This window comes from Oncorhynchus masou, chromosome 29 (assembly GCF_036934945.1).
Source record: "Oncorhynchus masou masou isolate Uvic2021 chromosome 29, UVic_Omas_1.1, whole genome shotgun sequence".
In the NCBI taxonomy this organism is placed as follows: Eukaryota; Metazoa; Chordata; class Actinopteri; order Salmoniformes; family Salmonidae; genus Oncorhynchus; species Oncorhynchus masou.
In genome coordinates, this window is record NC_088240.1 from 49,612,659 (window position 1) to 49,638,696 (window position 26,038).

Genomic DNA, 26,038 nt, shown 5'->3' on the forward strand with positions numbered 1-26,038 from the left:
TTGTCTTCCAACTTCCGGCCGATTCACACACAAGGAAAACCATAGTTAAATATGAATTACATTTGTCTATGTAACTATGAAATAATATGACAATTACGTGCACGGTATTGGAAAGATACACTACATGGCCAGTCTGTGTGCTTAGGGTCACTGAACCTTCACCCCAGTCTGAGGTCCTGACTGCTCTGGAGCAAGTTTTCATCAAGGATCCCCTGTACTTTGCTTCGTTCATCTTTCCCTCAATCCTGACTAGTTTCTCAGTCCCTGCCGCTGAAAAAACATACCCACAGTATGATACTTCCACCACCATGCTTCACTGTAGGGATGGTGCCAGGTTTCCTTCAGACGTGACGCTTGACATTCAGGCCAGAAAGTTCAATCTTGGTTTCATCAGACCAGAGAATCTTGTTTCTCATGGTCTGAGTCTTTAGGTGTCTTTTGGCAAACTCCAAGCGGGCTTTCATGTGCATTTTACTGTGGAGTGACTTTCGTCTGGCCACTCTACCATGGTGGCCTGATTAGTGGAATGCTGTAGAGATGGTTGTCCTTCTGGAAGGTTCACCCACCACCACAAGGAGCTCTGACAGAATGTCGGGTTCTTGGTCACCTCCCTGACCAAGGCCCCTATCCCCAGATTGCTCAGTTTGGCCTGGCATCATTCCATTTAAGAATGATGGAGGCCACTGTGTTCTTGGGGACCTTACACAGCCTGCAGGTGTGTTGGGTCATTGTCCTGTTGGTAACCAAATGATAGTCCCCCTAAGTTCAAACCAGATGGAATGGCGTATCGCTGCAGAATGCTGTGGTAGCCATGCTGGTTAAGTGTGCCTTCAATTCTAAATAAATCACATACAGTCTCACCAGCAAAGCACCATCACACCTCCTCCTCCATGCTTCACGGTGGGAACCACACATGCGGAGATCATCCTTTCACCTATTCTGCGTCACACAAAGACACGGCAGTTGGAACCAAACATCTACAATTTGGACTCATCAGACCAAAGGACATTGCTTGTGTTTCTTGGCCCAAGCAAGTCTATTATTTTTGGTGTACTTTACTAGTGAATTCTTTGCAGCAATTCGACCATGAAGACCTGATTCACGCAGTCTCCTCTGAACAGCTGATGTTGAGATGTGTCTGTTACTTATTTGGGCTGCCATCTGAGGCTGCTAACTCTAATGAACTTGTCATCTGCAGCAGAGGTAACTCTGGGTCTTCCTTTTCTGCGGTGGTCATCATGAGAGCCAGTTTCATCATAGCGCTTGATGGTTTGCGACTGCACTTGAAGAAACGTTCAAAGTTCTGGAAATGTTCCACATTGACTGACCTTCGTTTCTTATAGTAATGATGGACTGTCGTTTCTCTTTGCTTATTTGAGCTGTTCTTGCCATAATATGGACTTGGTCTTTTACCAAATAGGGCTATCTTCTGTATAACACCCCTGCCTTGTCACAACACAACTGATCGGCTCAAACACATTAAGAAGGAAAGAAATTCCACAACTGAACTTTAAACAAGGCGCACCTGTTAATTTTAACATGGCACACCTCATGAAGCTGGTTGTGCCAAGAGTGTGCAAATATTTCATCAAGGCAAAGGGTGGCTATTTTGAAGAATTTCAAATGTAAAATATATTTTGGTTTGTTTAACACTTACTTGGTTACTGCATGATTCCATATGTGTTATTTCATAGTTTTGATGTCTTCACTATTATTCTACAATATAAAAAATAGTGGAAATAAAGGAAAAACCCTTGAATGGGTAGGTGTGTCCAAACTTTTGACTGGTACTGTATGTCATTATATTAACATGCATATAGACAATATCATATAGGTCATTATTAATTCCGGTTAGGCGGTGGATGTGTGTGTTTCTGAAGAGAGATCTCAGGATCATTGTATCATATCTGTTCTGAGCAGAATGAATGCTGCTCCCTTGTCTCCCCTGACAGCCCCTCAGACGCTTAAGGATTTATGAATATTTCCTCCATGCAGACCTTCCATCTGTGTGACTCTACCCGTGGCCTTGAGAATACGTTTCAATCTATTAAGTCAAATCAAAAGAGTCATTACTTCAAATTGGTGGGGGAGAGGGAGAGGGGAGGAGAGATAGGTGAAGAGATATAGAGAGAGAGTGAATGGGGATTTTTTTATTTGTTTTATTTATTTAACCTTTATTTTACTAGTGAAGTCAGTTAAGAACAAATTCTTAATTACAATAACGGCCTACCCCAACCTGGACGATGCTGGGCCAATTGTGCGCCACCCTATTGGACTCCTGATCATGGAAATGGGGGGAGAGAGAGAGAGAGGGAGAGAGAGAGAGAAATAGGAAGGGATAGAGTGACACATTGAATTTGTTACTACTGGAAAAGTGCAGCCCATGGGGCAGTTGAAATGTAATGATATCTCATGAGAAAAAATTAGGATGTAACTTTCCCAAAAGTCATGGTAAATATCAGTGTTTTGAGGTCCCAAATTCTAATTAAATGCCTGTGGAGAGTAATGTTTGGAGGAGAGCGTTTAGGAAACAAGGCCCACTGGCCACACGGATTATCTCTCTCTCATGCTCTTTCTATCTCTCTCGCTCTCTCCACATACATGGGTTTGTGCAGCAAGCGATTTCATCTCTAAGTTAAAGGAACGTTAGGGATAGAGGTAGAAAGGAGGGGGAGAAGGAGAGAGAAAGAAGGGAGAACACAGGGCTTGATTTTCCCACTGTGATAAGAGGGTGGTAGCCAAATGTTACCTGTGTAACCTGTGCCAAAACATCTGGGGCTCTTGACTTTGTCCCCCAGCAGGGATGGAGCACACTCTCATTTTCCTCCTCCTCTGCCTCCTCCTACTCCTCTTCTCTGTCTTGAAAAGGAAATTAGTTAAAAGGTCCAATGCAGCCGTTTGTATTCTAATATCAAATCATTTCTGGGTAACAATTATGTACCTTACTGTGACTGTTTTCAATTGAAATTGTCAAAAGTAATCCAAAATAGTTTCTTAGCAAAGAGCAATTTCTCTCTGGAAGTGTTCTGAGTAGGGAGGGGAAAATTAAAAACTAGCAATTTGGAACTCTCTTTCTTATTGGTCTATTAACTGTCACCAGACAGGCCAAAACTCCATCCCACCACAACAGGCTGACATTTAAAAACGGATTTCCAAACAGCTCTTAGACTAAGAGGTCATTATCATAATTTTCACAATTTGACAGTATTATTCCAACCTCATAGTGTGGAAATATATATAAAACACAGGGAAATCACATTATTGACTGCTCTGGGCCTTTAAATGTGTGCGTACGTTTGACTGTGTATCTGCATGCTTGGTCCTGCATGGCTTCATTTGTGTTTGTGTGCACATGTCTTTGGAGTGGTGAAAGACTATGTTTGTGCATATTCTAATGAATCTATGTTGCTTATTTCACGTGCGTCTTTATTTCCTTCGATATTCCACAAAAACATAACATATCTAAAGATGAAATCCACTTTATCGATTGAAGCAAGGTTCATGTACATTTGTTTCGGAGCTAGGTTTTCTTTGACAAGGTGAAGGAAAAAAACAATCTAATCACTACCGCTACAGTCTGCAGTAGCGTCGTCTTCTATTAGCGGGCAAAGAGGTCACAGCCACTCCATTTGAAGGAGGACAACTTCCTCCCTCCTCAGCCACTGCTGGCAGGTCAAATAAAATCTAATTGTGCCTGGCTGAAAGCACACTGCCCTGCTTTGTGTATGTGCCGCTGACAACCTCCAGGTTTTAGCGCTCCATTATCCTGCTGGGAGGAACACACCGTTTGCAAGGACACAGGCTTAACCTGTCAATATATCACACTGACTGCTCTGGCCCCAGCCAAATGCACAGGCTGCAGAGAGAGACTGTTTCTCTCTCCCTTGATTTGCTCTCTCTCTCTTTCGCTCAGTGTCTCTTTCTCCATATTTTATCTCTCTTTCTCTCGCCCTCTCTCCTCTTTCATACTTGTATCTGTCTACCTTCCCCAAATCTATCATTTTATCTACTCTCTCTCTTTCTCTCTCTCTCTCGCTCTCTCTCTCTCTCTCTCTCTCTCGCTCTCTCTCTCGCTCTCTCTCGCACTCTCTCTCGCACTCTCTCTCTCTCTCTCTCTCTCTCTCTCTCTCTCGCTCTCTCGCTCTCTCTCTCTCCCTCTCTCTCCCCTCTCTCTCGCTCTCTCTCTCTCTCTCTCTCTCTATCTCTCTCTCTCTCTCTCTCTCTCTCTCTCCCTCTCTCTCTCTCTCCCTCCCTCCATGTGAGGATTCAGCTGAAAGCTCCCGAGGGAGCTCAGGATTCAAACACAGGAACCAGAAAGCATATGGCAGATTTTCAAACTCCCAAGGTCAATTATAGCTATTATTTTTCCAAAGATTGTGACTACATTTCCTCTAGATTTACCACAGATTGCCAACGCATGTCTGTTGCACCCCCCTCTAACTTTCCCTTCCCCGCGACCATCAAACATTTCAAAGGTTTTCAAGTGGATTTTTGAAAGTCTCTGATTAACATACGGCATATCTTTGTCTCCCTCCTTGACATTGCTTGGTCAGAGTGCCACTCCTCGCACAACACAAATCTAATAACATGTAAATTGGAGATAAGCCCAGATTCCTCAAAGTTATATATATTTTTTGCATCTGTAGTTTGCCAAGTCAATTCCTTGGCCCCCTGTTTTAGAGGCACCACAGCACATGGAGGAGTAAGAAAATAAACTGGATAGGTGATTCATCATTGCTATCCCACTGTCAAGGACTCCCACTGCTACTATTGAGGACTGGATGCAAGGAGAAGAGGGAAGGGGGGGGGTATTTTTAAATGATGGCATTTCATTCGGAATGCATTGTATTTACTTTGTCCCAAAATGTTATTATCCAGCTGAAACAATGTTATTTGTGACATGGTTGACCTGAGAGAGGGGGGTTTGTTCCATAAGTATTTCACAGCGGAGGCCCTATGTAGAGTAGCCTACATACAGCACAAGAGACTGTCAGAGCTGCTGCTGGCAGCGCTCACTAGCGGAGAAGTATCACCTGGAAATTCGGCACTCCATTCCAATCGGCTCCATCACTCCAGCGTCTCTCGCCGTAATTGAGTTGAAGTCAATGATGCCGGAGTGATGGTGAGGAATAAACATGCAAACACATGCCAGCAGGCTAGGAGAGCCAGAGTAGAGGAGAGAAGGGGAGAGAGATGGGGATGGGAGAAAATTATGAGAAGGGAGGAAAAGGTCTGGTGAAAGCCTGACTAAGAAAAAAAACAGATCAGGAGTTCTGATAAATATAGTGAACAAATAGTGATTACTTTATATTGATTGAATTATCAGTGTATTTTGCTACCAGTAAAAGACAGCTCAAGCAAAACAAGAAAAAGATTACTTAATATCAACTGAATCAGCCGTTTATTTGCTTCCATCTTCCTGTATTTGCCAACACACCTATCTTGGTGAAAATGAAATTTACTCTGACAAGCGTCGCTGTTCAGCTCTGTAGTTGTGAGTCTATTTCGAACAAAACACAAAGCTGTTAGCTTTTCCCTTGCTGTATGACAGGTTGTTTCCTCTGCAACAAAGCGATCAAATATTCTCTGTGATCTGCCTTCGTATTGCAGGAGGGTAGGCCTGCTGAGTGCAAAGCCGGAGTTTGTTAAAGCAATGATTTATGATGAATGCCAACACTAAATAAGGGACAAAGTGCCCACAGTACAAATCAATTACAAAGCTACAACAACAGGCCTTCTCTCCCTGAGGTCTACTAGCTTCGGCTGCAGTTATGCTGATTTTATTGGACGGGATATTTGCAGCGTTTGGCAGAGGGGGAGGCTATGTTAACGTGTAATGTAATAAATGCAAATGGTAGATGTTGTACATGTATATGAACAACATCACAGGTCATTGGAGTTCGGTGGTTATGTTATTGTTGGTGCCGCTTTAAGGCATTGGTTGCCATTCCAATGATGTGCTCTGCCAAGTATTTTAAATGATATTGTAGTTTTTTGTAACATTTCAGTATAACGGTTCAGTAAAAAAGAAGTAAAAAGAAGAAAAAAAAACATTTAGTGTAGCTCTTGTTATATAGGATATCATTTTTTCATATGCTCACTTATTCCACAGTAACCCAGTAAAAACACAAACAACAACAAATTAACACAGAAGTGACTTCTTTAAAGTAGGCGATTGATAATTGTTTTATGAAGTTAATTTACAAAACAAATTTCAATTCATCATCCATTATTTTTTTAATCAATATTTTATTGAAGAAATGATATACAATACTTTCAGAACATTCCCGATTGATCCCCCAAACCTCCCTGCCCCCCCCCTTCCCAATGCCTCCAACTCACCCTCACCCTTAAAATGACAGAGTAACAGATAATATAAATAAAATAGTAAAATAAAATATTTATAATAACAATAATAATAAAATAATAAAATAAATAGTAATACAATGTTCCTAAATTGTGCATGACTTTTAGAAACACCTTATTACAAATATTTTACAGTTTGCAGACACCATATTACACGTACTTAGCAGTTGAAATACAATACTAGTAGGATAATAACACGTGCATATGTGGAATAAAAATGTAAAGGATTCCATAATAGGAGAGGAAGGAGAACAGAAGATCAATGATATCCTGGTTGCAAATGTGTAAAAACATTCTCTACAGACACCCCTAATAAATAATTGTATTTTTTTTATAAGCATAACATCCCGTATCCAAGACATGGCTGATGGGATTGAGTGGGCTTTCCAAAGAAGGAGTATTTTAGTACGAGCAAATCAAGGAACAAAAGAAGATGACACCAGTCTGTTTATATGTGAGATTCACAACTTCCTCAGCAATCCCAAGTATAGCGATCTGAGGAGATGGAACTATAGTCATCTCCAATACCTCAGAGATTGTACCAAATAACAATTTCCAGGATTCCGCCAACATGGTTCATGACCCTAACATAAAAGTCAAGTTAGCTGATGATTGCGAGCATCTATCGCAAGAGTCTACCACTTCTGGGATAATCTTGGCTAGTTTGGTCTTGGTAAAATGTATCCTATGGTGGATATTACATTAAATCAGGCCTTGCACAGGAGGTGGAAGAATGTACTTTCTCCAGTGCTTTTGTCCACCGCTGATTAGAAAATGAAACCCAGAGTTCTGCTTCCCAAACAGTCTTAATTTTGCACAAAGCTGGACTATTTCCTGGCAATAAGAAGTCATAAAGAAATTATACGTGTCCCTTTGGCCACATCAGGCAAAACAGTTAATGCCATAAGTCAGCAGAAGTCTTAGTAATGTAGAAGAGTGGGATTGAACAAAGTGACTTAAAAATGTCTAAATAAATACAATTGCTGCAGATTGAAATTGGTATATAGCTCATTAAAACTGGCAAAGTTACCATTAACGTTCAAATCTTTCAAAAATGTCAGACCTTTTCTATTCCAGGATATTAACCCTGAGTCAAGTTTGGCAGGTGTGGGCCTCCCGCCTGGCACAACGGTCTAAGGCACTGATCAGTGCTAGAGGCGGCATTACAGATCCGGGTTCGATACCGGGCTGTGTTGCAGCAGGCCGTGACCGGGATCCCCATGAGGTGGTGCACAATTGACCCAGTGTTGTCCAAGTTAGGGTAGGGTTTGGCTGGCTGGGATGTCCTTGTCCCAATGCGCTCTCTAGTGACTACTTGTGGCTACCGGGTGCATGCCCACTGGCTTCGGTCATCAGCTGTATGGTGTTTCGACAAATTGGTGAGGATGGCTTTCGGGTTAAGCGAGCAGTGTATCAAGAAGGAGTGCGGCTTGGCTGAGTCGTGATTTGGAGGATTTGGCTCTCGACCTTTCCCAAGTCCGCATGGGATTTGCATGAGACCTGTAACTACCAATTAGGGAGAAAAAAGGGTAAAAAGTACACAAAAAAACAACAACAAACAAATAAAAAATATAAATAAATAGGTTAATTTTTCAGCTTTGCTGTAAAAGTAGAGAAGTCCTCATCTAACAGTGAATGAAGGGATCAGGTGATATTATATTCCCTGGCACCTAAACCCTGCTTTAGATAAATTGAAGAGCAGCAGAGATTGTGTTATACCCATAGCCAATTGATTAATAGTTAAGCATTAACTTTTCCCTAAATTCAGTTTGTACCCTGATAAAGTTCCAAAATCTTTTTAAATAGATAAGATACAAAGTATAGGGTCCGAAACAAAGAGGAGGAAATCATCGGCGTAAAGTGACATTCTGTGGTCCCAATCCCGTCTCCTAATACCTGAAAATAGCAGACTGTTCTTTATTGCAATTGACAAAGGTTCAATAGCAAGAGCAAAGAGGAGGGGCGAAATGGAGCATCCCTGATGTGTGCCATGGGTTAAGGGGGAAATTTGGAATGAAAAGAGTTAGTGCATACACGTGCCTGGGGAGAGGTGTGGAGTAGCCATATCCAGGATGTAAATGTATCCCCAAAGCCATTTTAATTGTAAAGAACAGAAATGACCATTCTACTCTATCAAAGGCATTCTTGCATCAAGAGAATCTACCACTTCAGATTTGTTTGGAGAAGCTGGAGAGTGAATGATACTAAGAAGTCTTTCAGAAGGAATAACGGTCCTTATAAACCCAGTTTGGTCCTCTGATATCACAGTGTGTAGGACCGTCTCTAATCTCCAAATAAGCATCTTTGCCAGAATTTTACATCCATGTTAAGGAGAGAGATCGGTTGAAATGAAAAGCAGTTGGTTAGATCTTTGTTTTTCTTCAATGTTAAAGAGATGGAAGCCTGAGTAAGAGTATGAAGTAGTGTACCTTGCTGGAGTGAGTCTTCAAAAATATCTAATAGCAGAGGGATTAGTTGTTCAGAAAAATTCTTAAAAAATTATTCGGGTAGCCATCTGACCCTGGGAACACAGTTTATGTCACCCCCAAATATAACATACTGTGTGTTTAGATTGGAGAGTGAGGAGAAGAGTTTCTTCATGACTTTGATTTAATCCCATTTTGGGGAGTACACACTTACAAGAACAACTGGGGTTTGCCAAACTGTGCCAGTCACTATTACGTAGTGGCCATTGGTATAATTGGGGACCTATGTTGATGTATCTTTTTCCTTATGAGTATCGCTGCACCTCTTCTAATTGTCACGTTCTGGCCTTAGTTTTTTAGGTTGGTCAGGGCGTGAGTTGGGGTGGGTTGTCTATGTTCGCTTTTCTATGTTGTGTTTTGTGTTTGGCCTGGTATGGTTCTCAATCAGAGGCTGGTGTCGTTAGTTGTCTCTGATGGAGAATCATACTGAGGTAGCCTTTTCCCATTTGTGTGGTGTGGGTGATTGTTTCCTGTTTTGTTGTTTGTGTCACCATTCAGGACTGTTTCGGTTTTTGTTCCCATTCACTTTGTTATTTTTGTATTGAGTCGTGTTCAGTTATTATTAAAGTATCATGGACACTTACCACGCTGTGTATTGGTCCGATCCTTGCTACTCCTCCTTAGAAGAGGAAGAGGAAAGCCGTTACACTAATGTTACATTTAGATTTTAAAAAATGTGCACAAGCCATGGCCTAGAATGTCTATGCTGGTAAGTATTATGTACATGTGTTGAAAAAATATAATATCTGCTTTCAGACTCTTCAACGAAGAAGAGGCGGGGATAGGTTCCTGGGCATTGGCCTGCCAGTGGCTGTGAATGAAAATCTAATCAGAACACCATGCGGGAAAGCGACCTGCTTATGTTTGTGTTTGGGCCATACTATTTAGCTCACGTGTCAGTGCAGAGAATAGGGTCACAGGTTACTTACACTTCCCCCAAAAGAAACAAACTGAAGACGCAATAGAACTGAAAGGTTAATGGTTAAACAGTTAGGATAGTTACATACATTAGCCAACCAAGCGACACCAAAACAGGTAAAGGAAAATGTTCCCATAGTATAAGTAAACATATTAATGGCTGTAACATAAATGTTGGCTACATTTAACTTTAGCTGTGAATTCACGCAAGCGATCCTTTCTTGAGTGAGTGGAATGATCAGACAGAAATGATGAGAAAAGAGATTACATCTTTTCTCAGTCCTCGGCAATGCATCAAGTTGGTGCCAAATGAAACAGGAATGAAAAGTTATGTACATTGCCAATATGGTCTTTAATGTAGTCGATATGATCCCACTATAAGGCTCACGTGACGTTAAAATTCCAACTCCATATGCGTGAGGAACACAGTTATACTACCGTAGAAAATAAGTAAACAAGTATCACCTGTTTAACCACAACATAACCAGAGTTTCATGTGTCCAGCCAGTTGGCTATTTAAAAAGTCAGTAGGAAGGCATCACGAGTGGCACAGCGGTCTATGGCACTGCATCGCAGTGCTTGAGACGTCACTACAGACCCGGGTTCGATCCGGCCGTGACCAGGGGTCCCATAGAGCGGTGCACAATTGGACCAGCATCACCTGGGTTAGGGGAGGGTTTGGCCAGTGGTGCTTTATTTGGCTCATCGCGACCTTAGCAACTCCTTGAGGCGGGCCGGGTGCCTGCGAGCTAACCCCAGTCGCCAGTTGAACTGTGAGTCCTCCGACACATTGGTGCAGCTTCCAGGTCAAGCGGGCGGGTGTTAAGGAGCATGGTTAGGCGGGTCATGTTTCGGAGGATGCATGACTCCACCTTCTCCTCTCCCGAGCCTGTTGCAGAGTTGCCGAGATGAGACAAGATCGCAATTGGATATCATGATATTAGGGAGAAAGACGGGGTAAAAAAAAGTAAATAGGGTTTGTACAAAATAATCCAGTGTACTGCACATATTGTCTGATATTCCACTTCGGGGTGCGCATAGTGGGATAGTTCACATATAACTCAGCTGAACCGATGCTGGTTGTAAAAGGACTCAGCCTCTGCTGCTGTGTTGAACTTGCGCTCCATGTCCTGGTAGTAAAAACGCAGCTCTGCCAGATGGCGGAGTGTAGAAAGGCGGAGTGTAAACTTGATGCCCCTCTGTTACAACTTTCATTTCATTGAAAGTGGCACGTTTCTTGGTGAGTTAAGTGCTCAGGTCCTGGAATAGGAACATTTTATTCCCCTGATAGAAAAGTTCCTTGCTAACTCCAGCACCTGTTCCTTCTCCTGGTAGTGGAGGAATATCATTAGCATTGGATGTGGTCACTCACCTTTCGCCAGCCTATCTCTCAATGAGTGGTGCACTCTGACCAGCTCTGGCAGAGTTACCAACGTATCATCGCCCAATATTTCCAAAATGAACTTTGACATGAAATCTCTTGCAAAGCGCTCCCTCACAGCCCTCAGCTCCCTCACAGCCCTCAGAGTCCTACCACTCACAAGTTATTGAGAGCGATTTTCAAGGTCATCCATTTTGTCTTTTATGATGGCGAACAACCACCGTGGCTTTGAGGGTGTCAGCCTGTCACTGTGGTCAGAAAGAGCCTTCTTTATGTCAGTCAGACGAAGGCCATATGATTCCACTGTCAGACGAATCACGTTCAGCGATGACTGTATGGGCAAGAGGGACATTGTTAGCGAGGTTTCCATCTCAGCTAAGAGGGCAGCACGGTTCTTCTCCAATTCGGCCACCAGGGAGGAGATGGTCAAGTTGTCTTCGCTGGTGGTAGTCGTTGCCGCCATCATTGGCCAATTTTGCAGGGAGTTGTTTGCTAAAGTTCCTGGTTCCCCCTTCACTTTATTTTTCCAGGCATCATCTACTATTTTAACTTAGTAAATCTGCAATATGCATTAAAATTGTTATTTAATGGCGTATTTAGTCATAAAAACAATTTTAAACTTGGGAGCTCTCTCCTCAAGTCTGCTTCAGTCAGTCGCCATCCCAAAAGTCTACATCCATCCATTCAAATTAATCAACAGGAATGAAAAGATACAAAAAGAGAGGAGTAAAAAAAAGAAGAGAAATGTTGTTGACATCCCCCACAGACCAACATTGCATACTTCACTTTTTCCATCTCCAAAAAAAAAAAAAACTGTGGATCCACTGCCTGCCAGTGAGTCCATGTTTCCAGGGCATTTGCAGATGTTCAAAATAATCTCCAATGTTTTGGCTCTATCTGCTCTGAGGATGGGTGAAATAAATACTTTAAACTAATTAATGGCCGACCAGCTGTTCCTACCACTTGGCTGAATATTGTTAGGAGGAGAGAGAGAAAGAGATAGAGACTATGTGGAGGGAGGGAGGGAGGGAGGAGGGAGAGAGAGGAGAGCGACTGTGAGGAGGGAGAGGGAGAGAGACTGTGAGGATGGAGAGAGAGAAAGAGAAAGAGATGGAGAGAGGGAGAGGAGAGAGACTGAGGAGGGACAGGGAGAGTGGAGGGTGGAGAGAGAGAGACCGTGAGGATGGAGAGAGAGGAGAGACTGTGAGGAGGGAAAGAGAGAGGAGGAGGAGAGAGAGAGAGAGAGACTGTGAGGAGGGAGAGAGAGATAGGAGAGACTGTGAGGAGGGAAAGAGAGAGGAGGAGGAGAGAGAGAGAGCTTGCCTGTGTTTGTGCAGGATCACTCTGACACAAACACATATGAATAGCGGATGAGAGGGAAGAAAGAGAACCTGCACAGAACACAGCCAGAGTGCAGTGTTAAAAGAATCAAAGTGGATTTGATAAAAATTGAGTTAACAAGGAATTGATGGCACATAATATATAATTTTGAGGTGTGTGTGTGCATGTACGGGTGTGTGTTTTTTGTGTGGTGTGTTTGTATTGTTAGTGGTTGACTAAAGGCTTTCCAGACATAAACATAATGTGGCACCTCTTCCTGACAGAGTATAGAGATAATGTCAGAAACATGGCTGGTCTCTCTCTCTCTCTCTCTATTGATATATATATTACTTTCTCTCTCGATAATGTGTGCATGATGCCATCCTATAGGTTTGACAGGCACCCGTGCGTGCGTACACAAAGGAAGCTGAACCACCTGAGGTAATTGAGCTCTGTAGCCCTGCTTCTTCTTATTTGGGAATGCACATGATTACATCCATTCACTGGGAAAAGCTGAATGTATGTCCTGGATGGATGTTGGCTTAGAGCCTGAGAGAGACAGTGTAGGGTAGTCAACCTTGGATCTTCTCCTGCGATTTAAGGAGGCACATATTTAAAGAAATACTTTTGAGATTCACCCCTTGACTGGATTGTCTATCAGAGTGGACCTGAGAGCTCTGATTGCCTGAATCTTAGAGTTTACTACCTATATAAACACTGTTGTGAATGAATAAGAGTCAATATTCTGTTTAAATACACAGCAGGCTACTTATCCTTACTTGTTCTGTATTCTTGTTTTGGGTCTAATTCTAGACGACAATCCAACGTGCACACCGACTGCGAGAGACAGCTACGAGAGGCTGTCATTGACTGGACAGGGTCTACCACCTGGCTTCCCTTCGCCATTCCTGTTCCCAGACGGCCTGTCATCAATAGAGACTCTTCTCACTAACATACAGGTACAGTGGGCCTGACCAATGGAGGTGCTCCTCACTAACATACACTTAGGTCTGACCAGTAGAGACTCTCACTAACATACAGGTACAGTTGGTCTGACTAAGAGAGACTTCTCACTAACATACAGGTATGCTATTGGCCTTATTCATTGACAGGGTATATACAGTGCATGTAGGTCAGACCAATATAGACTGTTCTCACTAACAACACACAGGTACAGTGTCCTCACATTCACCTTAGTAATATACTCGTCACAATACAAGTATGTCTTACAAATGCTCAATACAGGTAGGCCTTAGCAATACTATGCAGGTTCAACTTACCAATACTCTACAGGCAGGCCTTAGCTATACTCTACAGGTAAGCATTAGCAATACTCTACTAGTAGGCCTTAGCAATACTCTATACAGGTAGACCTTAGCAATACTATATATGTAAACCTTAGCAATACTATATACAGGTAAGCCTAACTAATACTCTATACAGGTAGACCTTAGCAATACTATACATGTAAACCTTAGCAATACTATATACAGGTAAGCTTAACTAATACTCTATACAGGTAGACCTTAGCAATACTACACATGTAAACCTTAGCAATACTATACAGGTAGGCCTCAGCAATAGTCTACAGAGAATCAATAGAAAATATCCTAGCTAATACGCAATAGAGTAAAGAAAACATCCGTTAGTATAGCCATTTGTCTGAGTGCCATTTAGCCTGCAACTGTAAAGACTAGGGCCAGAATTCACAAATCATCTCAGGATGGAAGTTCTGATCTAGAATCCATTCCATAATAATCGTATTTATTGTGATCTGAATGGTAAAACTGATCACAGGTCAGAGCTCATGCTCTGAGACACTTTATGGATAGGGACCCTGCAGTCAGTAGTGGTGAGCCAATAGTGCTTTTTGAGGTCGGTTCTGTTTCAGTTCAATTATTTTAAAAATAATAAAAATACTTTTTTTTCTATTTCGGATTCCATTCTTATATTTATTATGATGACTTCATTATTTCATTCCAAGTCATCATCTCATCTCTGTAGAGCTGCTGCTATCTGACAAAATCCCTATTTAAGTAGTTCAAAAATAAACAAGTCATATTTTTATGACTGCTCACTACAAACTATCAATCACTTAGATCATGTATTTTAAGGTAAAGCTACTTCGCGAAGCGACTGCTTTCTATCCCTCTCGATCGCGTGTTCTTTACTCTCCGTGTCCGTGGCTATTCCACACAGACCGGACAAGTAGGCTGGCGTGTTATGGATTATGGCCATTGTAGTTCATTATCAGGTTTTCTGCACTAAACTACAGTACCAGTCAAAAGGCTGGACAAACCTACTCATTCAAGTGTTTTCTTTAATTCATACTATTTTCTACATTGGAGAAAAATAGTGAATATTTTTTTTATTTTTTTATTTTACCTTTATTTAACTAGGCAAGTCAGTTAATTAAGAACAAATTCTTATTTTCAATGACGGCCTAGGAACAGTGGGTTAACTGCTTGTTCAGTGGCATTTCTATAAGAAATGACGGTCAGTCAATGTGGAAAATGTCCAGAACTTTGAAAGTTTCTTCAAGTGCAGTCGCAAAAACCATCAAGCGCTATGATGAAACTCGCTCTCATAAGAACTGCCACAGGAAAGGAAGACCCAGAGTTACCTCTGCTGCAGAGGGTAAGTTCATTAGAGTTAGCAGCCTCAGAAATTGCAGCCAAATAAATGCTTCACATAAGTTCAAGTAACAGACACATCTCAACATCATCTGTTCAGAAGAGACTGCGTGAATCAGGCCTTCATGGTCGAATTTCTGCTAAGAAACCACTACTAAAGGACACCAATAAGAAGAATGGACTTGCTTGGGCCAATAAACACAAGCAATGGACATTAGACCGGTGGATATCTGTCCTTTGGTCTGATGAGGTCAAATGTGTGATTTTTGGTTTGTGAGACTCAGAGTAGGTGAACGGATGATGTGTGGTTCCCACCGTGAAGCATGGAGGAGGAGATGTGATGGTGTGGGGGTGCTTTGCTGGTGACGCTGTCTGTGATTTTTTTCAAGGCACACTTAAGCAGCATGGCTACTGCAGCATTCTGCAGCGATACGTCATCACATTTGGTTTGCGCTTAGTGGGACTATAATATGTTTTTCAACAGGACAATGACCCAACACACCTCCAGGCTGTGTAAGGGCTATTTGACCAATAAGAAGAGTGATGGAGTGCTGCATAAGATGACCTGGCCTTTACAATCACCCGACCTCAACTCAATTGAGATGGTTTGGGATGAGTTGGACCGCAGAGTGAAAGAAAAGCAGCCAACAAGTGCCCATCATATGTGGGAACCCCTTCAAAACTGTTTGAAAAGCATTCCAGGTAAAGCTGTTTGAGAGAATGCCAAGGGTGTACAAAGCTGTCATCAAGGCAACGGGTGGCTACTTTAAAATATATTTTGATTTGTTTAAAAATGTTTTGGTTACGACGTGATTCCATATGTGTTTTTTCATAGTTGTCATGTCTTCACTATTATTCTGCTACGTAGAAAATAGTAAAAATAAAGAAAAACCTTTAATGAGTTGGTGTGTCCAAACTTTTGACTGGTACTTTATGTAGAATATTGGACTTTTGGAAACTACAACTTTCTACTATGTCGCACAGATCTGATCTCTAGAGAAACTGCGCATCGAGCTCACGGAAAAAAACAACGTTGGTCAATTAGTTGTTTAAAAACCGACATTTAGTTTAATCGCTCAGCACTAGTAGTCAAAGAGATATATGCCTTGGCGTTCTATATCAGAGTGTAATGATGTGGATACAGCACTGCCCTGCTCGCTGCTCCAATACTCCAATACATGGACATTAGAGAACAGTGTCCTCCAAGGTTATCCCTTTGATCTACGTGTTAATTAGAAAACCACACGCACAGACACACACACACACACAGCTCCAATACTCGAGTAAGTCATCTCTGATAACGATCTTGGCGTTTAATAGTAATATACAAATCAACAAAATGAAACTGAGCAGAAAATTGAGATAAAGCAACTTAGTCTAAATTGGGGTCACGGGAACCAACAATTAGTAAGCTATAGCCCACTGCATTTGGAGAGTAATTGTTGTAAAAACGGACGCTGCACAGAATGGAGACTATAATAATGAGTTGTCCTTGTACAGTAGGAGTAGCATGGCTATAAAAGCCTGAGAAAGATGCTTGTATATCAGTGGTGATCATTCAGAGATAATTAGTCTCGGAAAACCCAGACCTAGAGCAACAGCAATAGGTCTGAGAAAGATGGGGAGTTTTCTCTTCATCTCTCCCAACAAATCACGAGTTTGAGTAGGTGGGGCTTAAAATGTGTGCAGGAATAGTGTTCTTGAAAAAGAATCACCTCGGAAACATGTCAGAGGCGCTGACATGCAGACGCAGATAGCTAGTTAATTATAGCCACAGCCAGTCAGTGGTGGAATGCTAACTTTAGCAGTCATGGTGCATGCAAACTGCTCACGTGCAAAATACACTAATTGAAAATATCCTCAGAGCTCTCTATCTAGCTAGCTACCAATTTTGTATCCAGGGGAACATTAAACCAGGGCACAAAAGGATAAGGCTCTGGGTGGATTTCCTGTGAGTTCATTTCCAACTACCAACTGGACATTAGACATGTAAGCTGGAACATTGTTCATGTGTGAGGCAACCTGTCTGTCTTGGGAGACGAGCTGTATTGGTATTTTACTGTGTATCTTTCCTATCATAATCTTCTTCAGTTTAGTGTCAGAGGTTGGATAGATCCTTATAGGAGGGCCAAAGAGGCAAAAGGAGTATAGATTGGAAGATGATAGAAAGGCCTCAACATGATCCTCCCCTATTCTCCCCTGTACACCTGTATTTCACCACTATGATCAAGAGGTGTCAGATAAATCTGTCACTCCTTCAAATCAAATTGTATTGGTCACATACATATATTTAGCAGATGTTATTGCAGGTGTAGCGAAATGCTTGTGTTTCTAGCTCCAACAGTGCAGTAGTATCTAACACACTTTAGAAGAAAACTATACACTGAGTGTAAAAAACTAGGAATACATTCCTAATATTGAGTGCTTTCCTAATATACATTCCTAATGTTGCCCCCCTTTGCCCTTAGAACAGCCTTAACTATTCGTGGCATGGACTACAAGGTGTCAAAAGCACAGGGATGCTGGCCCATGTTGACTTCAATGCTTCCCACGGTATTCCAATGCTTCTGAGTTGGATGAAAAAAATAAACATAAGAATCGCAGTCAGAGCTCCTTTTTTTCATAGTTTCATTGTCTTGAAAGCACTGAAGTCTGAGATTTCTGTGTTCCCAGTTCTGAGTTCCCAATTGTTTTGAACACAGCATTTATGCTCAGAGGGAGATGGCAATGTATTCCCTTTGAGTCAGGAACCAAAACCAGTGAAGATATTGTCTGCATCATTCAGTCACATGATAGCTCGATCGGCTGTTCGATTTCACTGACCGGCTTGTCAACTGATCCAGGATCAAGGTCAAACGGATTGGGAAGTAGGTTCCAATGTGCTCTTCCAAGCGTTGGAGGTGAGCAATCGTCACTCGTGACACTTTTGGTTTGCTTTTGAAAGACTCTCTCCAATAATAATTATTTCCTCTGAATTCGCTGCTTTGGTCACTCATCTATAGTATGTTTTTGTATTTCTCCTGCATGCTTGCGTTCAGTTCATTCAGTTTCCCAAATATGTCTGTTACATTAGGCAAGGAGACACATTTCCTTTTCATTACACAGAAAATAAACTAGGTCTTTTTTTACTTCCATTGTGAATGACAACAGTTACTCTCTCATTGCGAACAAATCTTTCCAACACTCCCCCTAGATAACCACCAAGCCTCAGTGTGAGATAGAACATTGTCCTCCTCTGATCCCATATCTCCACACATTTGCAAACAGGAGTGTGCGCAGTGGATGTGGTTTGATGTAGTTTATAATCAAAGATACTTGCTGCAGTATATCTCAGGTCTTTTGCCACCAGTTGCTCTCGGTGTGTCATACAATGTGTCCATATGGCAGAGGGAAACACATTCATAACTAGAGTGCAAAGCCTGCCCGCCATTCCGCCATTGATTGAGCAAAAGCCCACCATTCAATCTCATGGAATCTGTTTTTTGTCAATAAAGCCACGCAGCACACTGTGTCATTTCATGCTCAGGAATTGTGAAACAGAACAATATGTCTTTGTGAATAGCATCCACTGATATTTATAGCGAACAAAAGTCAATGCATGGGTATCTCGGCCCTCACAGCTAACATCCATTTGGAGAGTATAAGATAGGGAGTTTTTTAGTTGTTCAGTCAGAGATTCATCTTTATTGCTAGCAATAGCATACATTCTTTGTTTATCTGACAAAGGTATTGATGTGAGTTTTTGTGCCTCTGCCTCCCCACACATTGTTTTCACCATATCAATTGTGGCCGGTAATATCAAAGTATCTCAATAGTGTGTGATTTCCTAGTGTAGCAGGCCTAGGTATTCACCATGGGAATGATTTGAAATCTTATCAGAAACATGTTGGGTCATTTTCAAAGCTTTCTATTTCCTTTCAACTGGTCAAGCTGATGTAATTTGGAAATTTTGCACGGAAAATATTTCCTGTTTTTTTAGAGTAATTGCATTTTCTCCCTGGTCCCTAAAAGCCTTTGCTCCACAAAACAAGTAGAGATCACAGAGAACTTTACAGATTTCAACTAAATTGAAGCATTCATTCCATCAATTTATTATATTATTCTGGTGAGCAAGGTTTTATTTAGTTTTCGACAGCAATATATAATGACAGAAGAGATGCTGCGTGTATCTAATTGTAAACAATTTGACCAAAACATTGCCTACCAAAATGTCGGAAATTATAGGCAGAAATATATCTAAATATATCAGGCAAAAAAAATTCTGCATCCTCTGTCAAAAAATCGTTCCACTGTGTCAGACTGTAGCCTAAAGCGCATTTTCTATTTTAGGGGGTAAGGGTCGGCTGTGTGCCTCAGTTTTTCACTTCATCATACATAGGCGGTTGCGGATGGGTTATTAGTAATTGTGGGTTCGGGTGAACAAACAGCTATCCTGTTTACTACTTCGCCTTATGGTCCGGTCCAACCACACTTGCCGCACATCCTCAAATTGATATCACAGCCAGTTTGTGTGTTGGCGGTGTTTTTGATTTGTTTGGCTTGTGAATTCTTAGCTTGTTTTAGTCTGTTTTTAGCCTAGTCTATGGTCATTTTATTTCTTTGTATCGTTTGGGTCAACATTTGGATTGCCGTCTTTTTATCCATACTGTCTTACAAGCTCGTGTCACGATTAGCCCCTGTGGCTGGGACCGCTCCAACCTGACCTGAGCTTAGAGCCTACTTGGCTACTAGCTAGCAGGCTATTAGTGCTAGCGTACTGGTATTTTTACACATGGCTGGGCCAAAATGCGATAACTGCAAGATGACTTCCAAACAAGAGAAGAGAGAAAGGGTGAAACAGATGCGACGGGGGTTCATCTGCCCTAAATGAATCACCATCAAGCGAGGTTGTCCTGTTGTGTAGCGGCAGAAGCAAGAGTCACCAGCCTCCCCAGGCATAGGAGGAAGGGAGGCTGTCTGGCCATCCTTTATCTATCCTGGAATATCCGATCCAGCTATCAAACAGTTTTGCCCCGATGGAGGCATACCCGGGAGTCAGCTCTGATCCTGGGAATTTTCAGCCGGCCAGTGGCAACAACCGCTGTCCATACCACCGGCCTACAGTGCCTCCTAATGCCATCTACTGCTCCCACCATCCCTGCCCGAGGCAGTCCCATCCCCCCGCTTCCTTCTCCATTGAATTCCATCACAACCACCATCATTGTGGGCAGCACGATGGTGAGAGATTTGTGTCTGTCTACAGTCTGCAGACCGGCTAAGGGCCACTGTCACCCATGCACAGGTGTCCGAGACATCAACTCCCTCCTGCCCACAGTTCTGGTCAGTGACTCTAATTTTCCACAAATATGGCGACACCGTCGGTTTTCAAATCACATAGAGGACTTGGGCTGTTGCACGTAAAGTTTGATTTCAAAGTTGCACCTGCTTGATGTCTGGGTGCATTATACAAGCCCTGATATTCTGGTTCTCACAGAGACCTGTCTCAAGGTTTTGATTATGTATAAGGACATTGAAATTGCTGATTACAACATTCAGATTGATAGACTGAAAAAGGGTTGATGGGTTACGCTATACAGTATGTGAAATCAACTCTTGTGGCATCATCGACTCTAAGTATCACTATCGCCAAACCGTATGAATGTTTGGTTATAGATGTGGCCTTAGGCCAAAACATGTACACTATACGGTGCATTTGGAAAGTATTCAGAATCCTTCACTTTTTACACATTTTGTTATGTTACAGCATTATTCAAAAATGAATTAAATATGTTTTCCCCCTCTTCAATCTACACACAATACCACATAATGACAAAGCAAGAAGATTTTTGGAATTTTTTGCGAATTAAAAAAATGAAATAGCACATTTATATCACATTTACAAATGTACCTTTACTCAGTACTTTGTTGAAGCACCTTTGGCAACGACTACAGCCTTAAGTCTTCTTGGGTATGATGCTACAAGCTTGGCACACCTGTATTTGGAGAGCTTCTTCCATTCTTCTCTGCAGACCCTCTCAAACTCTGTCAGTTTTCAGAGATGTTCAATCAGGTTCAAGTCCGGGCTCTGGCTGAGCCTCTCAAGGACATTCAGAGACTTGTCCCAAAGCCACTCCTGTGTTGTCTTGACTGTGTGTGCTTAGGGTCGTTGTCATGTTGGAAAGTGAACCTCTGCCCCAGTCTGAGGTCCTGAGCGCTCTGGAGCAGGTTTTCATCAAGGATCTCGGTTAATCTTTCCCTCGATCCTAACTACTCTCCCAGTTACTGCCTCCGAAAAAAGTCCCCACAGCATGATGTTGCCACCGCAATGCTTCACCATAGGGAGGGTGCCATTTTTCCTCCAGGCGTGACAATTGGCATTCAGGCCAAAGAGTTCAATCTTGGTTTCATCAGAGTAGAGAACCTTGTTTCTCATGGTCTGAGAGTTCTTTAGGTGCCTTTAGGCAAACTCCAAGAGTGCTGTCATGTGCATTTTACCGAGGTATTGGCTTCCGTCTGGCCGCTCTACCATAAAGGTCTCATTGGTGGAGTGCTGCCGAGATGGTTGTCCTTCTGGAAGGTTCTTTCATCTCCACAGAGGAACTCTGGAGCTCTGTCAGAGTGACCATCGGGTTCTTGGTCACCTCCCTGACCAAAGACCTTCTCCCCCTATTGCTCAGTTTGACTGTGCGGCCAGCTTTAGGAAGAGTCTTATGTTTTTAGGGACCTTCAATGTGGCAGAATTATTTTGGTACCCTTCCCCAGATCTGTGCCTCGGCACAATCCCTTCTCGGAGATCTACGGACAATTCTTCGACCTCATGGTTTTTGCTCTGACATGCACTGTCAACTGTGGGACCTTATATAGACAGGTGCGTGCCTTTCCAACTCATGTCCAATCAATTGAATTTACCACAGGTGGACTCCAGTCAATTTGTAGAAACCGCTCAAGGATGATCAATTTGCACCTGGGCTCAATTTCGATCTCAATTTAAAAAAGGTTTTTATTTTTTTATGATTAATGCATTTGCAAAAATGTCTAAAAATCAGTATTTACTTTGTCATTCTGGGGTATTGTGTGTAGATTGATACGATAATTCTAAAATAATAAATTTTCGAGTAAGACTGTAACGTAGTAAAATGTGGAAAATGGGAAGGGTCTGAATACTTTCCCAATTGCACTGTATGTGGACACCCTTTCAGCCACACCCGTTGCTGACAGGTGTATAAAATCAAGCACAAATCCACGCAATCTCCATAGACAAACATTGGCAGTAGAATGGCCTCACTGTAGAGCTCAGTGACTTTCAACGTGGCACGGTCATAGGATGCATCCTTTCCAGCAAGACAGTTCATCAAATGTCTGTCATGCTAGCGTTTCCCCGGGCAACTGTAAGTGCTGTTATTATGAAGTGGAAACGTCTAAGAGCTCAGCCGCAAAGTGGTAGACCACACAAGCTCACAGAACGGGACCAAGTGCTGAAGCACGTAGCACATAAAACTCGTCTGTCCTCGGTTGCAACACTCACTTCTGAATTCCAAACTTCCTCTGGAAGCAACATCAGCACAATAACTGTTCATCGGGAGCTTGTTGAAATGGGCTTCCATGGCCGAGCAGCCGCACACAAGCCTAAGGTCATAATGCGCAATGCCAATCGCCATCGGACCTGTTCTCTGGAGTGATTAATCACACTTCACCATCTGGCAGTCCAATAGACAAATCTGAGTTTGGCGTATGCCAGGAGACGCTACCTGTCCCAATGCATAGTGCCAACTGTTTGGTGGACGACGAATAATGGTCTGGTGCTGTTTTTCATGGTTTGTGCTCGGGCCCTTAGTTCCAGTGAAGGGAATCTTAACGTTAGAGCATTCAATGACATTCTAGACAATTCTGTGTTTCCAACTTTGTGGCAACAACTTGGGGAAAGCCATCCTGTTACAGCATGACAAATCCCCCAGGCACAACGTGAGGTCTATACAGAAATGGTTTGTCGAGATCAGTGTGGAAAAACTTGACTAGCTTGCACAGAGCCCTGACCTCAACCCCATCCAACACCTTTGGGATGAATTGCCATGCCGACTGCGAACAAGGCTTAATCGCCCAACATCAGTGCCTGACCTCACTAATGCTCTTGTGGCCTATTGGAAGCAAGTCCCCGCAGCAATGTTCCAACATCTAGTTTAAAGCCTTCCTAGAAGAGTGGAGGCTGTTATAGCAGCAAAGTGGGGGAACCAACTCCATATTATTGCCCATGATTTTGGTATGAGATGTTCAACATTTGGTCATGTAGTGTATTTGTTTGTAGCAGGGATTTACCCTCCCCCATCTGAATTAGTGATTTTAATAGATTTTAACCTGGATTGGTTTACTCTGGCCTCTGATCTTTTGAAGAATATTTCTCTTGACATTCACCTGACTCAACTAATCTCCAAACCTACACAGGTGAATGTAAGAAACTCCTTGCTAAGAAAGTCCTTGCTGATTGACCTTATTTTTTATAATTAGCCCCCACAAGTTATTAAGTGTAGTCTTTGCTAATGACGTCAGTGATCACTGTTGTATAGGCAGGTTGGCTGACAACAAAAATGATGTGCGCGCATCGATGTTGCCGGAAGGCATGTGTTGTTATGATTCTGAACAGTCAGCTAGCTAGACAAGAAGCTGCCATGTGGGGAATCGTAGGTTGCTCATTTCAGTTTGTTGTATGTTGTTATTGATACCATGTCTTGTTTTCAGGTGTTTTGACTGATGACATGTCTGTGCTAATATGGCTAAAATTCTCTAGCTAGCTCACCAACAACTCTAAAGATGTATTTGAGAAACAACAAATGCTATTGTGAAAATGTTATTATTGTTTTCAATGAACATTTGGAGACAAAATATAGTTTACATGCTGTTTACAAGTTGAACAGTCTATTTTGCTCCATAGTTGCGCACTGGTCAGTTTTGTTGCTAAACAACGAACCCAGTCTATTGCATGTATTAGAGATACAAAACAGAAACAAAATTTATCCTTGTATAATTATGAAGATACATTTTCAAATTTTACCCATCCATTTTTCATGATAAATATTGTTCTCATCTTTCCTCTATAAACTGCATGCCTGACCCTGAATTATCTCTAGAATAATCTATTCTCATCTATTTTTATATCTCTGGCAGCCAAACACGAGCCCTCTAAAATCCTTAGAGGTATAATAGAACAAATCCATGGTTCTCTATAGAACTTTCAGATCTCATTATGATTAGAAATCAGGCCTGGACCAAAGTTAGAAAAACTGCCTTGATAGCTGATTGGCAGCATTTCAGGCAATTGAAAAATACAGTAGATATTCCTCAATTAAGAAAGCTAAATCAATCTACATTCTACGTTTTATCACAGACTCTGCTGGGGATCCGTCAACATTTTGTAAAACAGTTAATGCACGGAAGTGTGGAAATTCCTCTCCTGACCTGCCTAAGCAAGTCAGACTCTGGCATCATTACTGAGAAGAATGAGATAAGTGATGGTTTTAATCAGTATTGGCAGGCTTTTTATTTGAAAGCAATTGTGGTTTAATTGACTCTGGGAGAGGGAAGAGCAGTCGACTGATGACTGCTCTTCCCTCTCCCAGCCTCCTATTTCAGGTGCTATCCCCAGGGATTAGAAGGCAGCCCACGTGCTCCCTCTCCAGAAAGGTGGTGACCCCTCCGACCAAAATAATGATCCCCTATATCAAAATTGTATTGCCTAGCAAAAATTGTAGAATCATTAATTTTACTAGGCAAGTCAGTTAAGAACAAATTCTTATTTCAATGATGGCCTAGGAACAGTAGGTTAACTGCCTGTTCAGGGGCAGAACAACAGATTTGTACCTTGTCAGCTCGGGGATTTGAACTTGTAACCTTTCGGTTACTAGTCCAATGCTCTAACCACTAGGCTACCCTGCCTCCCCATTAATTGACAGTCAACTTAGATCCTTCCTAGCTATGAAATGTATTCTAAATGTTCACCCGTCTGGTTTCAGGCCGGGTCATAGCAGCATCTCTGCTGCAACTTTGTGGTTAAATTATGTGGTAAGGGGTATGGATAGGATGAACTACTGTGCTGCTGCTATTGACTTATCGAAGGTGTTCGATACTGTTGACCACTCATTATTGATTCCTGATTCTGCAATCAGCATCAGGTGTAATTGATTTGGATATTACTTGACAGACAGGACACAATGTGTTTTTTCTGATGGTGTTGATTCAGATATCCTTGATACTACGAATGGTGTTCCACAGGGATTGAGTTTAGGTCCTGTACGTTTTACTGTCTAACAATGTTGGTCTTTCTGCAAAACATTGAAAATGGCGCCGATAGGTAGGGCAGCCGTGCTTCTAGACCCTAGGCAATAATTTGGTTTACAAGCATTTCGCTACACCCCGAATAACATCTGCTAAATGCGTGTATGTGACCAATAAAATTTGATTTGATTTGAAATGAGAACATATGTCTTTATGCTTTTGCCCCCACGGTTGACCAGGCTCTTTCAAAGTTTCAATCTGCCTTCATTGCTTTGCAGAAAGCCTTTGTTGAACTGAAATGGGAACTTAATGCAGGTAAAAGCAGGTACAGTATATGTTACTCTCCAAAATCACATAAAAATGTAACTAATGATTTATGCATATGTGCATTGGATGGTGTCCTCATTGACCGTGTCCCTGCTTATAAATACCTTGGTATTTGAATTGACAAAAAGTAATTTTTCAAAAAGCATGTTGATGAGTTTAAGAAATTAAGAATTCAAATGGGCTTATTTTATAAGATAAGGTCATGCCTTTCATTAAATAGCAGAAGACAAATCATTGAGTCGACATTCACACCGGTCATACCGGTTATAGACTATGGCTTTATTGTATATATCTCTCAAACTCAACTCTGGACCTCGAAGCCTGTTGCACTGCATTTTTTCATTGTTCCCCTCTAATAAGGA

The 26,038-nt window shown here is 42.0% G+C and overlaps 1 protein-coding gene across 2 annotated transcripts in view; it reads left to right on the forward strand.

Moving 5' to 3' along the window:
- Positions 1-26,038, forward strand: part of LOC135519940 (dachshund homolog 1-like) — a 273,557-nt gene that overhangs the window by 228,571 nt on the left and 18,948 nt on the right. For both annotated transcript variants that reach the window (XM_064945184.1, XM_064945185.1), the window contains exon 7: positions 13,285-13,430. In XM_064945184.1, the coding sequence (XP_064801256.1) occupies positions 13,285-13,430 (146 nt within the window). The remainder of the gene's footprint in view (positions 1-13,284; positions 13,431-26,038) is intronic.